The following is a 17,177-nucleotide window of genomic DNA, read 5'->3' as shown; positions in this document are numbered from 1 at the left end:
AAGGTGGAACTCCTGCCCTTGACAATGTTCTTGGCCAGTTAGTGACAACTGTACAGCAAGGGTAGGGGAAAATCTTCTTGGCCTAATCTAACAATCCGATGGATATTCTGAAGCATTAGAATCAATCAATAGTCCTTCTCATTTTCATCCTACTTACTGGAATTGCAGATGCTGTTTGTTTTCATGTAACTAATCTTCTTTCCTATTTAAATAAGCTGTTCAGTCAACAATAGTCGTAGCAGTGAATGCCATAGATATTCATATGTTGTGTAAAACAGTATTTCCTTCATCAGTTATGTACATCTTGAGTGACCCCTTTTTTCTTTTTTTGAGACCAGGTAGGATCACTTAAGTCACTTTCTCTGTACCATTCCATTTGCTGTAATATATATGTGCATCTGCATTTTACAAATCTCCTCTTACTCTTTCCTCATCTCTAAAAAATATATCTCTACTCTCAGGTGTCGCCGTGTATTGATTGCTCAGCATTTTGATGAAGTGTGGGATTCTGCAAACTGCAACAAAATGTGTGATAACTGCTGTAGAGAGAAGCTTTGTAAGTAAGCTGATGTTTAATCTGAAAGCAGATAGTAGGGTTAGTATATGCTTCAAAGAAATGTCCAGTCTAGACAAGGTGTTCAAAGCGTTCCGAAAGGGGAATTCAACTAATAGGTCAATCATATAGGCAGGCTAGTAGCACTGCCTATTTATTAAGGTTGCTCAGCACTTTCCACTGCAAGACCCTGTTTTCATTTGCTTTTAAATTTGCCTAACTTTAACCATTTGGGCCGAAATGTTCTATGCTGCTGGGTGTCTTCCTTAAGCTGAATTTTTAAATTTCAGCCAAAACAATTCAGCTGTTTTCAAGAACTAGATTAAGGGAGAACATGTTGTTCTGCCCATGTTGAAATATATTCTGATGTCCTTTTCTTTGAGAAGCTCTACTGCCCTAATGCTTTGCAGCTTGAAATTTGGCCAGGGGTAGCTTTTGTGTCAGATGTGCCTTTTTGCCATCCCTGTGCAAATCTGCCCAAATTTGCCTTATCTCTTTGAAAAAGTTAAGTTCACACATGTAGAGACGATTTAGCATTCAACAGCTAAAATCTCTGAAGATTCCATTCACACTGGGCGTGCTCCAGCCCCCAGGCCTCCTATGTGTGATCACACTGCACATGTATCATCCCCACAGAGAAGCTGAGCATGGTCTAGTCCAGGGTTGTGGATGATCAAAAGGACTTTCCTGTAATTGCTGCTCTGGACTGAGGTTGGGCCAGGCTCTGGAACTGAGAGCAGGGAGGCTGTCTGGGCTGTGCTCTCAATGGCTCTCTGCTGGTGCCCAGGCTGCACGGAGGATAAAGGTGCCTGATTTAAATGCAGAGGGGACTAGATAGAGATTGGGGGTGAGGGAAAGGAATTGATTGGGACGTGGTGCTTGGTGGGGGTGGGGGCAGAGAGAAACTGGGAGTTGAGATGTTTGGGACTGACTGGGAAAGGAGACTGAGCATTGGGATGGTGGGGAGGCAAGTCTAAGGAGTGCAGATTGGGACTGTGGTGGACAAGGAGAATGGGATTGGGATGAAGAGCCAGGATTGGGAAAGAGAGGACTGGGATAGGGACGGGTTGGAGGGGATGGGACAGAAGGAGAAACAGGCAGAAGGGTCTGTGCCCACTAGAGCATGCTGTTTTTCAGAGTCTGGAATGGAATCAAAGACTCCAGTATCTCACCATTCCTCTGCTATCAACAATTAAACACACTGGCAAAGTGTGTGTGTCATCCCCCCCTCTAGTGCTGGTCCACATAGAGGATGAAAAGTAGTGTGTGATCATGTATTGAAAGACTGATCACTTTAGGGCTACAGGCTTGTCATGATGGTGGAAAAACTCATGAATACTGTGGCTTCTCTGACTACCCTGTGGAAAGGTTCTTGGTGGGTCTAGGGGGAAGGGGAGAGGTTGGAGAGCAAGCCCACCTTGCACTCACCCTGCAGTGGCAGTTCCTATCCTATGGGGCTGGGCGTTGTGGGCTGGCACGTGAGATTGCAGTGCCACTCATGTTTTGGCTCTGCCACCTCTCTGACAAGTGGGGGGATGGCCGAGCCAAATCTGAGTGAGTGGTGCACAGGGTTGCAGCACCATTCACTCAAATTTGAGACAGTCACGACAGAGGGCCGTAAGGGCCAACCTTGAGCAGTGCTGTCATCCGAAGTCCCAGGTCACAACACCCAAGGTAGTGAGCCAAACCGAGCCCTGCAAGACACCGAAGCTACTGCCACCTGTGCCTGAGGGGTGTGTGGGGCAGGTTCATGGCCCGCTTCCCAGGATCCCCCTCTCACCAGCCCAGGGTGATGATTATAGTGCCACAGTAGAGGTGCTGCTGTGAGCAGTTGGTGCCCCTTTGGTGGGATAGGGAGGCAGTGGAGGACAAGGGCACTGGGACACTATAATTTTGAAGCAGGATAGTTGAATTTCATTTGTCAGGGCATTTTTTTAATCAAAAATCACGGAGCAGTCACTGAACCTATGACTTTTTTACTAAATTAACTGTGACAACTCTGATTTGTGATTTTAAAAAAGTGCCATGACAAATCTGCAGCGCTAACAGTCATGCATGTACACAAGGGGGCAGAACGAAGGTTACAGGCAAGCTTAATTCTGGCATTTTGTAACTTTTGAGTGCTTTTCTTTGCAATCTCTTAATAATGTTTTTTTTTAAATGTAATTATATTAAGAATACAAAGAGTACTCAAGAAGGAGGGAATCCAAACACAGCAGTCCTACCATTTACATAGCACCTGTCATCCAAAGATTTCAGAGCAATCTAAAATATCGCAATAGCCCTGTGTAGTATCAGCTTGGAGTAAAGCACAAGGAATCCCCAACTCTGATCACTAGGTTACACTCCTTCCCCGTGCACTCTCTTCTTTTTTTCTTCATATGATGGGCTGGGAAAGACACGTATGAAGATTTTTGAATTACTTCTTTGGGATACAATGTTTAGAATTTGCTTGTATACAATACTATTTTTTTTGTAAGTATTGAAGTATTAGATAATAATTAGAGATGAGGCTTGGACAGTAAAGTTTAGACCTGGAACTGAACATGAGCCTAGTTTGGATATTCAGATCCTGGGTTTTCATTTGGACCTGCGTCTAATAAGAACTGGTCAGTGAAAAATATTTGAAGGATGACCTGTCTGATTGCTGTTTTATTCTCAATCTTCTGACAGTCATGCCAGTGGGGAAACTTACCTTAGTAGCATTAAGTTGAGGTCTGTGCAACTTGCTGTGAAAAAGACACTCCTTTCAGTGACCCACACTGGATGCTGTTACAGTCTTGTCTCATAGCCATTTTTATCCATTTTCCCATTGGAATAAATTTTTGAGACTTTTCTGTTTAAAAAAAGTGTATTCTGTCTTTAGTCTGTAAATTCATTGAGACAAGAAATGTCTTATACAGAGCTTTACAGCGTATAAATAACTTAACTTTACTTTGCTCTGTAAATGTTTCAGAATAAATACCACTGTGGAGAGAGAGAACCCAGTTGCAAATAATCTATTACCTAGCTTGTGAGTTGGCAAAATGCCACAAATAACAAAAACACTAAAGTCACACCACACATTCAAATGAGATTTAAATTGCTTTTTACCCTAAATTAGGAGACTTATTCATGACAAGCTACTATGAAATCCATTTTTAAAAAACTAGCTGCATATATCAGCTTTATTATTTGAAATGTCAATGTTGTTCCTATTCTCATTAGAAGGTAGCTGGGAACGGTCTCAAATTCTAGGTAGAATTTTAATCCTAAAAGCTTCAACAGTATATCAGCGTTTCAGATGACTGACAAAATAACCAGCCTAAAGCTGAAGACTTGAGCACATGCTTAACTTTATGGTCTGAGTAATGCCACTAAAATTGCTGAACTTTACACATTGAATAATCAATATATATGAAAGTCTTTTCTGGACTGGAGATCAAATGATTAAGTACAAGCATAAATGTGACTTGTGATTATCATGTATTATTCAAACATCTGAGTTCGAACATTACAGCAGTATAGAATTGTTTATTATAATTTATTGAAAAGTAACACCTCTGGCACAGTGTGCTTTGTTTTGAAGTACTAAGTCGTCTTCTTTTCTTTTCCTTGTAGTGTTTGAGAGAATGGATGTAACGGGATACTGCAGGGATCTGATCAAAATACTAGAGCAAGCAGATAAGATGAGTGAAAAAGTCACTCCACTGAAATTAATCGATGCCTGGCTGGGCAAAGGTGTGTCAAAGTTAAGAGTGGCTGATGTTGTTTCTCCAACACTCCCTCGTGATGAACTGGAGAGGATTATTGCCCATTTCATTCTGCAGCAGTATCTGAAGTATGTGTGACCATTCATTCTTTCCTTTGAAATCTACTAATTACCCTGTGTTATCCGGCATTTTACCAACCAGAAAGCCCTAGAAACGGGCATTTCTGATATCTCCCGATACAAATCTTCAATAGGGTTGCCAGGTGTCCAATTGTCCCTGATGCTCCATGTGTTGCTCCCGCCCCAAGTGCTAGCTCCGCAGCTCCCATTGACTGGGAACCATGGCCAATGGGAGCTGCAGGGGCGGTGCCTGTGGCAGAGACAGTGTGCAGAGCCGCCTGGCCGCACCTCTGCCTAGGATCTGAGGGACATGTCGCTGCTTGTGGGAAGCCACCCAAGATGAGTGCCTCCCAGATCCGGCACCCTGAAACCTCTCCCGTGCCCTAACCCTCTGCCTGAGCCCCCTCCTGCACCCAAACTCTCTCCCTCTGTTGGTAAGTATAACTCTTTAGTTAACTTGAATTCTTGACTAACCAGCACCCCCATTCCCCCAACATGCTCGATAACACTTTTACTGTACTATTATCTCTGCAACAGTGCTGTTTTGGTATAATATCACAGTAGTGGTAGTGGATGTTTTAGCAATTCCTTCATTTCGGAAGCTGCTAACCTGGCTATAAAAAGTTTGTACAGAATGTTATTGTTGTTTACTCTTGAGAGATTATTTTACATTTTTAAGACAGAAAAGTTGAAAATAAAAAAAATAGAAATTTGTGGTTTAAAGTAACACTTTTTTGCTTTTGTAGTTGTAAAAAAAAGCCCTTTTTTGTTTTTTGGGGGTGGAGTAAATACTAAATTTTTTAATGATAGTCCCTAATCCTGCAACAAGTGCCATGGAGGCAAACTGACTGCTGCACTTGTGCAGCACTACATTGACGGCAGTGAGATGAGATGGGCAAAGAAGGTTGCCTGTGCAGAACCTATTGCAGTATTAGGGGTTTATTGTGGCATGAGAGACTTAAGAAAACACAATGAAAATGACACTGCTATTCCATGTATTTGTGCTGCTTTCTTTTCAAAATAAGGACCTCTGAATATATGGGACTCTGACATCCCATGATCCTAACTTTCTATCATGCACAAAAAATGGCAGAAGACTTACACACTTGACCTTTATGAGCCTAAGTGGACAGGAAGGTTGACTGAATCAAAACATTCCTTTTTTTTCTTGCTTAGTGTCCAGATATCCTATTATTTGATCCCCACTAGACCGAAGAGTAGTGCTGAAAAGTCAGCAAAATGAAATAAGGTATAAAGTGCCCACTGTAAGAGCCAATCTTGGCAACTCCCATTTGAATTTACTGATTATTTGCTTGCATAGGTGCAACAGGATCAAGGAATTAGTGGGGCATCTGTTCATAACAGTTCCTAAATGTCTCCACATTTTCCTCCTTATATCTATTCTGCCCACTCTATTCCTGTTTCCAGTGTTTTCCTCTGACTGTGGCTTAACTTTTGCAGAGAAGACTTCAGTTTCACAGCATTTGCTACAATATCCTACTTGAAAATAGGACCCAAAGCTGCTCTGCTGAAAAATGAGGCACATGTTATCACCATGCAAGGGAGATCAAACAAAAAAAGTGTTGACAAGGTATTTGTGTGTGTGTATATATATATTGACTACTTATATGATTATTTTCCATTAGTATTTACCACAGCTGGTTAGTGCCTGTTAACTATGTGCAAATTTAAGAATGTTTTCCTCAGTGTATTTCCCCTCTGCCTCATTAAATATGTTTCTTTTGATCCTTTGGCAGTAGTGTCTTTCCAGTTACACATCTTAAGATGCAAAATGTAAGAGGGTGAGGAGGAAGGGGGAAAAGTTCAGTACAGATTTAAAAAAAAAAAAGTTCAGAAGTGTCGTGTTCTCTTTACCTTCACCTGAGCGGATTTACTCATTCCCCCTGTGTGTAATACAATGGAATTAACATGAGTGATGAATGCATTTAGAATCCTATTTCAGCAAGAATATAATTCTAGGTAATATAAATATTAAACCACAAGACTTAACAATTGTCACTGTGAAGTGTCTCTTACAGCTCTCATAAGTTACAGATTCCACGTTAGGCATTATAGTGATGTTGATTTATATTTGAAACCCTTTTGACAATAAGAAGTCAAAAGCTATGTAGCTATAGCAACATATTCTTTCCAGTTATACCTATGCAAATCCTTAGCAATGCTATCAGTTTTAGTTGAGGTAATAGGAATTAACAACTTGTTATGTAACAAGAACTTGGACCAGTGTTTAGACTTGTTTAAAAGAATTGTTGCTGTAATCACTACTTAAATATAACTGAAGCAGTCTGTAAATGCTATTTTAACTTGCCTCTCTATTTCCAATTAAAATACAGATTAACAAGAGTGGCACTTCCGTAAAATTAGGGACCACTTACATTCTATAGCTATTTGGACATAAAGTTAAAATAGGTACAGATCCTGCCACATTTTGCTCATGTAAGAACGTGCCACGTGAGCAAAAGTTTACAGAATCGGATCCTTGATCACCTCTAATGAGGCTGCAGTTGGTTGCTCAACAGCCACGTTGGCTTTATCGTTAGCAGGAATTGGTCATTTGAATGTGTGAAATAATTACTCTGACTAGTCTGAATATCTCAAGTATTTACATACAGCAGCTTAATAGAATGTGTCGTTGCTACATCACCCTTAATAAGGCTTGATCATTATAGTATGTTCTCAATATGTACTGAGGAAGGAGAAAGAGAGTTTTAGTCTTAATTGAGCTGTGTTTATGATCCATAGGTCAAATCTCCTCAGTCTTCTAATTCTGGAGGGATTGGTGGAAACGTACGAGAAGACATCTCTGAGACTATCCAAAACTCTGCCGCAAAGAAGACAAAAGCACAGAATCGGCGTCATTGTGAGAACAAACCTAAAGCAAAGAAGCTTAAGCTTGAGGATGACGACGACTAGTTGGTAGTCCTGTACTGAATTTTACAATGAAAAATGTATCCAGGATCCCACCATTTCTGCTTCTTTGAGAACTCAGTGCAGAAGTATAATTTGTATTTTATTAATTGCTTCTTTTAAATGCAAAGGATTTGTGTGTTTACCAGAAAGGTTTGGCAAAAAACAAATATATGCAATTTCTGAACATACAGGCAGACAAAAATCTGGCATCATGCAGTTCAGTAGACAATGGAGAAACAAAGGGTTATCCTCAAAATAATCAGTCCATATCTGATGTCTCCTGCAGATCATTTCCGTGTATATTGCTTTTTTAACCCTCTTTATTTTACAAAGCACACAATGTCTGATAGCAAAATATACTGTAGTAATGCACTTAAAACTCATATAAACGTAAAGCATCCTCATTATACCCTCTAGTTACACTCCTTCTAATGATGGGGAAAAGCAAACTAAACAGTGTATATTCACATACACAACAACAAATACATTTATCACATTATCGCTTAAAAATTGGCATAATATCTTCTTAAATTTCTCCTGCTTGTTGTTCAGATGGAAAAATTACCTTTCAAGATCTGTTTAAATGTTAGAAAAGGGTATGTTGGTTTAACAGTTGTATTTTCTAAAGCATGTGGAAAAAATTAGGTGCCATACTCCTACTGAAAGTTAATGGGCGTTAGGCACCTAATTCCCTTGTGGGCTTTTCAAAAGCATCTTATTTAAAACAAAAACAAACCAAAAAACTCCCACTTCATTGCCCTTGAGCATGTTTCTTTGGTTTAGTTCGTGTTGTATTATTTTCAGTATGTACAAACAACAATTTCACTAATGAATCTGACCAAGAAAATTACAAGTCATTACCTTTAAACATAAACTGTAGAACTAGTTCAACATACCTCAGCTTGGACCTCATCCTGCTCCTATTGAAGTCAATGGGAACCTTGTCATTCACTGAGGAATAATTAGGCCTAAAGTCTCACAGGAACACACATACTTCTGCTCCAATCTATGCTGTGGTAGGATGTGGACAGTATTCTCTGATCTGTTGGTGCATCAGTACTTCATGGAGGACATGGAGCAGCTATGGAAATGTGTTTTCCAGTACTCACACTGGTAAGTCTTTTAGTCCTAGAATGTGGCCTATATTAAATTTATCTACTGCGGTACGGCCTCAATCCTGATTTATTTATTTTTTTAGCTTAACCACTTTGTCTCTGAGAAACATACATATATATTCATGTATGCACACCTGTTATTTTTGTAGACAGCAAAGAGAGCACAAGCCACTGAACAATCCCTGTTTGTAGAATACTGCTGATAATTACTGACAACAGCTTAGATGGTGTTGATAGCAAACAAGGCAGCTTTTGTTGGCTCATCTGTCAGAAACTAGAAAGTAAATCCCTGTTTCTAGCAGACAGAAAAGAACAAAATTTACTAACAAAGACCTTGGACAAGATCTTCAGGTGCTGCAAGTTGGCATAGCCCCCCATGTCCAGGGAACAATCAGTTGGATTTACACTAGCTGAGGATCTGGTCCCTCATATTCAGATTTCTACAAGAGAACATAAAAGAACAGTTCCAGTCAAGTGAAAAAAAGATTTTAGGGAAAGTCTGAGATGGCACTCTAGCTGAATGTTATCATTTTTGTTTGCAGTGACGCCCTGGGAGCTTGAGACTGACACGTTCCTTTGACTAACTTTATCTTAAATATGCATCCAAAGGTTTGATGATGTAAGGTTACCAACAGCCCTACAGTAACAATCAGGATGATCAGGAAAGCTGGGTATATTAGTCAATCTCAGCAAGAATTCTCTTGTGTAACAATCCTATCTGTCATTCCTAAATCCTGAACATGGCCTTGCCTATACTCATTAGAACTGTGCAAGTAAAAGCATGTTGTCAATGGCAGGATGCCCTGTGGCTGCTGCAGGTTTTGTAAAGTGGCTTGTTAGGCTTCATCCTTGCCTGTAACACTGCCTAAGGAAAAATGCACCAAGATTTTTTCTTTGCATGCACATGCTTTAAAGTGTACGTATATTTTACATATGTATATTAGAGGTGGACCCAAACCCCTAGAACTTTACTAAAGTTCAGATCTGGATCTGAAATTTGACACAAGCCCATGCCTAACCTTTTTCTTATCCCATATAAACAGAGATTTTTACATTTTACTACTGAATTTTGTCCTGGTGGGCGATCTGCAGATCAGCTACTTAAAGTAATACTGTTGACATGAAAAAATGCAGATCACTGAAATTTATTAGACAAAACTTGCACAAATAGATTAATCCCTTTAATGGGGTGGCATAAGGAAACTTCAGGGGACTGCATTGTTGTGCTGGCTTGTGTTTCTGGGAATGGTTGTCCATAGCAGGTTCATCCTTAATGTGCTAAGTGTTCTTTGTGGCGCTGAACTAGTTAATCAAAGTGGTAATAATTACTGAGACCGAGATGATGCAGAAAAATGATTTGTTAGATCACAGGGAAGGTTGGTGGTAGGACAACAACTGGTCTTGATAAATATTCTGAAAATGTGGGGAATTTGTTAATTTCTGACATACAGCTAAAGTTTGTAGCTTTGATATTAACTTTTGGACTATGATGCTATGTACATGGGCCCTGGAACAGAATTTGGAAAGTGAGTTTAAATATTGTTCGAAACAAAACTAATTTTGAATAATTTTTGGCCTGTTTTGCTGGAAATACATTCAAAAACAGTTTCCAAATTCTGTTCCAAGTTAAGCATTGACAGGACCTAAGGCTGAAGGTGTGGGAGATTTCATTGTAAAAGGGAATGTATAGAAAAATTAAGTGTTTTGAGAGATCCCCGCCAAACCATTACTCTTGCTTTTTGCTATAAATACATCCTGTTGGTTTTTCCATCTATAAGCTTGCAGAAAGTCCAGCGTTTGAATTTTTTTAGTATTGTACATTGACATCACAGTGGATCAGAATTGAAGTGAGTATGGAGTAGATGCCCAATTCTACATAGCATATGGTTTAAGACCTAAAAGCAGGACTGGTCCACCCTACTTTTGTTATAATTGCAGGATGATAACTGCCAGGCTTTTATGTTGGCAAGCTCAAATGTCAATCAATTTTTAATCTCAAAGATGAGTACAAATGTTATGTTTTTTATTAAATGTAGACAAATGTATGTAAGTGGCCTGTAGGTGCCTGGTTGCACACTGACATTCTACCTGCACATGTGCACTTAAACAGGAAATATTTTCATAGAAGTGATTGTACTGACTTTTTGCACTTGGTTACAGAACTGGGCATTGTATTTCTTTGGAAGCTCACTGTTTTGCTTCAAAATGTATCTTGAAACAATTGCTGTACTTGGTTTTATTTTGTGTTTCTGAATAGTGTATTTTAACTGTATGTGCTTGATATATAAAAACAATAGCAGAAAACAGATTTAAGATGTAGTCTTTTTTCCCTTCCCCCTCCCCAGCATCTGTCTCACTTCTTCTGTGCCATTATCTCTAACTTGCAAATAGTATCTGATTTTCTGTTTCTAACATGTAGTAGCCTCAAGAATGCTTTGTTTAAATCAGCTAAGCAGGAAACTACCATTCCCTTCAGTTCTCTTCCCACCGACCATCTATGATGGATGTCATCCCATTCCCCTGGTCCATAGTGGGAGGAAGCAGCAACTCTATGGAAGAACCTGACCCAGCAAATAATCTTGCTCTGAAGGAGTGGTGGCTTGCTCTGAAGGAGTGGTAAATTTGGAGTAGTAGGGAAGTTGAATGCAGGGGAGTCATGGGTAGAGTTCATACTGTGCATGAACAGGTTGAGTGGTAGATATTGCAACCAGATCTGATAGTGCAGAACCTGTCGGCAAGCAGCAGAGACTGGGCAGGAAGCAGCTGCAGAGAAGCCTCAATAATACTCTACTAACAAATCCTGCCCTTAAAACCTGAAAGCTCCTATTTGCCTCTAGCAGAGATTGGACTGGAGAGGCACCCAGATCCTAGACCCAAGAAACCCTAGCACTCACAGCCCTCCCCTCACCAAGCCCAACTAGAAACCACTGTTATTCCATCTTAAATTGCAAATGTCTAAGCCACTGTAGCTAGAGTATTTGCAACCTTCCCCTTTTGGCCAACCTTAGTTAAATGCCCCTTCCTTTAGCCATGTGTATGAGGAGTTGTTGGGTCCCATTTGGACTAAGTGCCTTCAGTGCTTGCCACAGGTGTGGTACATGTGGGGTGCTACTAGGTACCTTAGAAGTTTGGTGTACCACAGCAGGAGCAGCTATGGTACACCAAATAGTTGTGCTATTTCTTATGTCAGATATCCCAACTTGCAGCTACTTTTTAAACACAGGAACTGTTTATTAAGAAATCTTTGGCATGGAGAGTTTTAAAAAAGCAGCAACAAATGGATATTTATCTGTTAATGAGAAATTTTGCTGCATTTTTTATAAATTTATAAAATTAGCATTTAGCAAAGTCTTTTGCCCAACTTCATGGAAATCATGAAGGCTAGAAATGTGTGCAAGCCCCTCAGCAAAATCTCAAAAAATGTTAAGCTATCTTTTATCCTATGAAAGAAAACAGCTACTATTTTACATACGGCTAGAGTTTTGAGTGAGGTCAAACACGCACAATTCTACCAGTAGTGTGTGGCTAAATTTTGCACGTTTTACTAGGGCACAATTCTTGATATCACTGCATTTTTCCAGGATAAGGTTGCCAGGACTGGGCCTGATCAGGGCTGTGACTGGACTGTGCTGGTATATCAGTACCTCTTTCATGCTACAGCATTGTTTTCCACAAGCTTCCATTTGTAAGACTCTGGTGTGGTTGCTGAGTACATTTGGGTCACTTTTTCAAAGCTAGCTGTTGCACTGACGTTTGTAGAACCTGAAACAGGAGCTCAGAGGTGTGACCTACCTCATTCATTTTAATGGATGCTAATCACATGCTTAATGATAATACTCAAAATGTTTACATTTCACTGATCATTCAGTGATAAGAGGAAAAATCATATTCTAAAGATCTGCACAATCTATTGGGAACATCAGCTTTTTTAGCTATACTACATGAGGGGGTGGAAGAGTACCACCACTTTCCTCCCCAAACATGAAGAGCTCTAGCAGGTCTGAACTCCCAAAGAACCAAGCTCAAGAAACCTACCAGGTCACACAAACCACAACCAGGAGAAGCTAACCCCGTGAAGCCCAGTAGAACTGATGGGCTTGGTATAGTCAACCACCACAAAGGGTAACTATATTCTGAACATCTGCAGTCTCCTGTTAATGGTACTTGTGTGGGTGGAGGTTAGAATATCACTACCTTCTCCTGCCACACATACTTTTATCCCTAGTCCTCATCCTTCAACCACAGAAGTCAGTGTTTTTGTTGTTGACTTCTTTAAATCAGAAACAGTAGGCAGATAACAGATCATATCAGAATGCTGGAGCATGTTTTGGGGCATTATATGATGGCTATGAAAAAAAAAAAGGCTACCTTTCAATGTGTGGCTTTGATCACCTTAACTGTCCTTTGCTCCCTTTACTGTACCTTCATATGGGTCTATATTAACAGTCCATACCACTGAAGAAAATCTTCAAATTATTTCTAAAAAAATTAAAATCACCTTTCTCATGTCTTCCATGGTACACCCTCTCCTCCCCCAAAAGAAATTTTTTTTTTATAGCTGAATTTAATAAGCAAGTGACTTCACATGCCACTTAGATGTAAATTTAATAAGAGCAGATCTGATGCAAGATTCCTCACACAGCTCTGGCAAATCACCTACATAAATATGCATTTGTCAAGATTTAAAAAAAAATAGGTACCTACAATAAAGCTATATTTAGGCACCTATAAGGTTGAAAACTTGAGCGAACTAACTGTTACATGCTGCTTACATGCTCTTACATCATTTCCAGTTGGTTAAAAGTACATTTATCTTCTGCTGATTTGGCTGGGGCTGAGGACACAGAAGGTGGTCACACCTGATGTTTGTAGGTTAGTGCTTCATGATAAATAACCTTTTCTGTGACAAGCTTGGATTAAGTTTCATCCTTCTCTCAGACAGTCATACTTCCCCCACACACCCCTTTCTCTGAACAGCAGGTGTCCGTGATGGAGCATCTGTAATAATGCTGAACTGAACTTGTTTCAATATTTTTGGGAATAAATGTTAACAGTAACTAATTTTCCATTTAAGTCCATTTTTTCCCCCAGAGATATCCACTGATAAAATAGTTTTGTACTGCATTAAAAACTACTTGTTTTGATTCATCTTCATTGTTTCTTGTAGTAATTTGTCTGTTAAGACTAAAACTTAAAATTTCGTACAGGATTAAACACCCCTTAAATGAAAGCTTCCCTTTCAGTGAAATTAATTCACTCCAGCTTATTTATGAACAGCAATGAATATTACATAATTATAGATCATAGACTTTAGGACTGGAAGGGACCTTGAGAGGTCATCGAGTCCAGTCCCCTGCCCTCATAGCAGGACCAAATACTGTCTAGACCATCCCTGATAGACATCTATCTAACCTACTCTTAAATATCTCCAGAGATGGAGATTCCACAACCTCCCTAGAATTATCAGTTCCTAACAACTGACAAGTAGGAATTTTTCTAATGTCCACTAAATCCCTGCGCAGTTACCATTGTCTTTCTACCTATGAGGCTAATGTAACAAGTTTTCTCCTCCTCCTAGAACCACTTTTATAACTGAAAACTGCTACATTGTCCCTCCAGTCTTCTCTTTCAAACTAGTAATATTCTTTCAATTCCTTACGTATGTCTCAATTTTAATCTTCTTGTTGTTTCTTGGACCTCCAATTTTCCACATCTTCTGAATGCGTGCCAGAACTGGACACATACTCGCTAGGCATACCAGCGCAGATAGAGCGAAGACTGATTCTCGTCTTTGTTTACAACACACTGTTAATGCATCCAATAATCATTGCTTTTGCCATATCACACTGTTGATCATATTAGCTTGTGGATCCACTAACCTAGTCTCTTTGCGATCTCTTCTAGACAGTCTTCCATTCGTATTGTGAAACTGATGCCTTCCTAGGAGAGCACTGCATTTGTCTTATTGAATTCATCGTTTACTCAGAATTCTCAATTCGTCGATCATTTTTGAATTTTGACCCTTCTCCAAAGCGTATGCATCCATCATTGTATTGCAAACTTAATACGCGATCTTACTATGCACATCTAATGTTGATGAAATATTGACAGAATGTCCAAAACAGACCCTGTGAACCCACTTGTTAATTCATCAGGATTGGACTTAATAATACTCTTGAGTCTGTTATCGTCCAGTTATCACCATATGAAGCCATCTAAATGTTTTGCCTAGTTACTGATAGGATATTATGAGCCTGTCAAATGCCTTACTTAAGTTAGGTATACATCAACTTCTCCTTATCCAAAGCTCGTTACCTATCAAGAAGCTTCAGATTGTTTGACACAATTGTTCTTTCAATCCATGCGCTATTCCTATTAAATACCACTTCCAAGTGTTTGCAGATGATTTCTTTAATTATCCATTATCTTCCTGGCAGGAAGTTAAACTAACTGATCTTGTTCTGGTTGTTCATTTCCTTTATAGATGGCATTATTGCCTTTTCAGTCTTCTGAAAATCCTTGAGTATTCAATGCATTCATCAGCCGTAATTGCAGCATAACTTTTAAGTGATTTTATACTTGCTCTTTTTTATTTTATATTTCAAAATACCTTCCGTAAGCATTCCTATGTAGTACATTCTTAGAATTTAGTGAACGAACAAGAAGTTAAGATTCTCCATTTCCATTTTTGGTTACTTGTTTTCCTCTCGCTGAGCAGTGCTACCTGCTGGTACTTCCTTGCTTCTAGTATGTTGAAAATAAATTTTCTGTTTCTTTTGCCATAGTATTCTTGAGATCATTTTGTGCTTGTTTTAATTTGCCCTCGCTTTTGTGTTGTTTGTCTTATTTACATTCCTTGTAATGACCTAGTTGTCCATTTTTTTATAATATATTTGTAGGTCATGCAAGATTTCTGGTGTAAGCAAGCTGTCTTGTTTGCCTACATTTTTCTCTCTTCACTCTGAATAGCTGCTTTTGCCTTAATTAGTGTCCTTTGAAAACTGCAACTCTCAGTTGTTTGTCTCCATCAGTCTGATTCCATTGGACCTTACTATAGCTCTTGAGCTTACCAAATCCGCGCATACACTCATGGTCTCTATTTTGCTGTACTCCCTTCTACCCTTCCTTAGAATTGCAAACTCTATGATTTCATGATCACTTTCACCCAAGCTTCCTTCTACTTTCAAATTCTCAACGAGTTCCTCTCGATTTGTTAAAATCAAGCCTAGAACAGCTTCCCCCCAGTAGCTTTTTCAACCTTCTGAAATAAAAAGGATTTTCTAGAAGAAGTTGCAATGAAAATGGCCATCCTGATTCAGTGGTGTGCACCATGCTGTTAATTTAAAGAACAAATAGTGCTTTGGAAATTAATACTTTATATTAAAATCTCATTGCTGTAGCTTGGTATTTAGGAATTGCTTTAAAGTTCTTCACTCCTTTGAGCACTTATTTCCCAGGATTAGCAGATACTGAAAGCTAGCTGTGCTTGAGCTTTGAGTTGGTTTGTACCCTTACATCACCATTTATAACATGCCACTTGTATAACTTCCAAGATACTATGTGCTAGATTGTTACAGTAAATTTATTTTAGTAGCAGAAATAAAAACAATTTTGCAGCTCAAAATTAAATATTCCATTGGCAATTGCTATAGTACAAGTTTTAGGCTTTAATACCTCCACAACCTCCCCCCTGGAAACAAAGTGCAAATAAGTCTGAGGGAGAAAAAAAGTCTTAGCAAAACCAAGCCCACTTTAAAAGTGTCTTTCTTAAATGACCATGTCAGTTCCCTGGGAAGAAGCTGCACACACATTTGGACACAAGGGGCCACAATGAACCTAGTGCGTGGCCTGGACTTTCCCTTTGGGAATGGGCCAAAGAAAATCTGTATGATGCCCAAACTGACATGATGTGCCAGTTACCAAGAGTAAGGCTCCTCCAAGAGATTCTGTTAATGCAAGTCTTCCTGCACGTGATACTGAAAATGCAGTGACTGCTACCTCTTTCTTTAAATGCCTTTGTGCTCTACCTGCCCAAAGCTGCTATCAGGCACTTCTGGGACAAGCCAGCGCAGTACTCCCACCACACTGGATTTGCTAGGTTAAGAACGACAAGGAAGGAAAAGCCAGTTGTCAAACACTGTATAAATCCAATTAGGCTGAAACAGTTGAATGTTTTCGAGTACTATATTACTAAAATGTGAAAAATTCCTGTTTTAAAAAAAAACCTCTCAATCTAATTTACAGTAGACGTATATACACTTAGCCCTGATATGCTGAAGAATATTTTTTTTTTGTGCTGCTCCATTTCAGCACGTATCTCCCAACTGCCTCTTAGTGCGTGGCAGTACCAGCACAGTATCTTCACTCCAGAATTGTAATTACATCTGGTTACTTGATTTCTGTAAATTCTGAGTAAATTGTTATATAAACTACAGCACGAAAAGTCCAAATGCTAAATCAAATCATGGAGAGCAATGTTTTTGTTTCAGTCAAAATAATCCTCTATGTCAACATTTGGATTTAGGAGATCTTCCCCATATGCTGAAAGATCCATTTGATTTAAAATCAAATTTTCAAAGGTTTCTTCTAAGTCTGTTTCACCGATCAATACAGCTCCCATCATTCGTCCGTTCTGCATTACCACTTTGACATATTCTTGCCCTTTGGTACACCTCAACATTAGTTCATGGTCTAAATCCAAACCCTGGGCATTGTACTTTCCCAAAAGCACCACCTAGAGACAGGGAGAAAAAATAAGATTTACACA

The 17,177-nt window shown here is 39.3% G+C and overlaps 2 protein-coding genes across 3 annotated transcripts in view; one reads left to right on the top strand and one right to left on the bottom strand.

The window, feature by feature from the left end:
* RECQL (RecQ like helicase) overlaps positions 1–10,718 on the top strand; it is a 32,587-nt gene extending 21,869 nt beyond the window's left edge. For both annotated transcript variants that reach the window (XM_032772571.2, XM_075069787.1), the window contains exons 12-15: positions 462–556; positions 4,154–4,373; positions 5,826–5,955; positions 7,128–10,718. In XM_032772571.2, coding sequence (XP_032628462.1) covers positions 462–556; positions 4,154–4,373; positions 5,826–5,955; positions 7,128–7,298 — 616 coding nt within the window. In that variant the 3' untranslated portion in view covers positions 7,299–10,718. The remainder of the gene's footprint in view (positions 1–461; positions 557–4,153; positions 4,374–5,825; positions 5,956–7,127) is intronic.
* Positions 10,719–16,057: 5,339 nt separating this feature from the next.
* PYROXD1 (pyridine nucleotide-disulphide oxidoreductase domain 1) overlaps positions 16,058–17,177 on the bottom strand; it is a 33,876-nt gene continuing 32,756 nt past the window's right edge. The window contains 1 exon segment of the mRNA XM_032772569.2: positions 16,058–17,144. Within this exon segment, the coding sequence (XP_032628460.2) occupies positions 16,896–17,144 (249 nt within the window). The 3' untranslated portion in view covers positions 16,058–16,895.

This window comes from Chelonoidis abingdonii, chromosome 1, assembly GCF_003597395.2.
Source record: "Chelonoidis abingdonii isolate Lonesome George chromosome 1, CheloAbing_2.0, whole genome shotgun sequence".
In the NCBI taxonomy this organism is placed as follows: Eukaryota; Metazoa; Chordata; order Testudines; family Testudinidae; genus Chelonoidis; species Chelonoidis abingdonii.
This window is presented reverse-complemented; position numbering and strand designations above follow the sequence as displayed.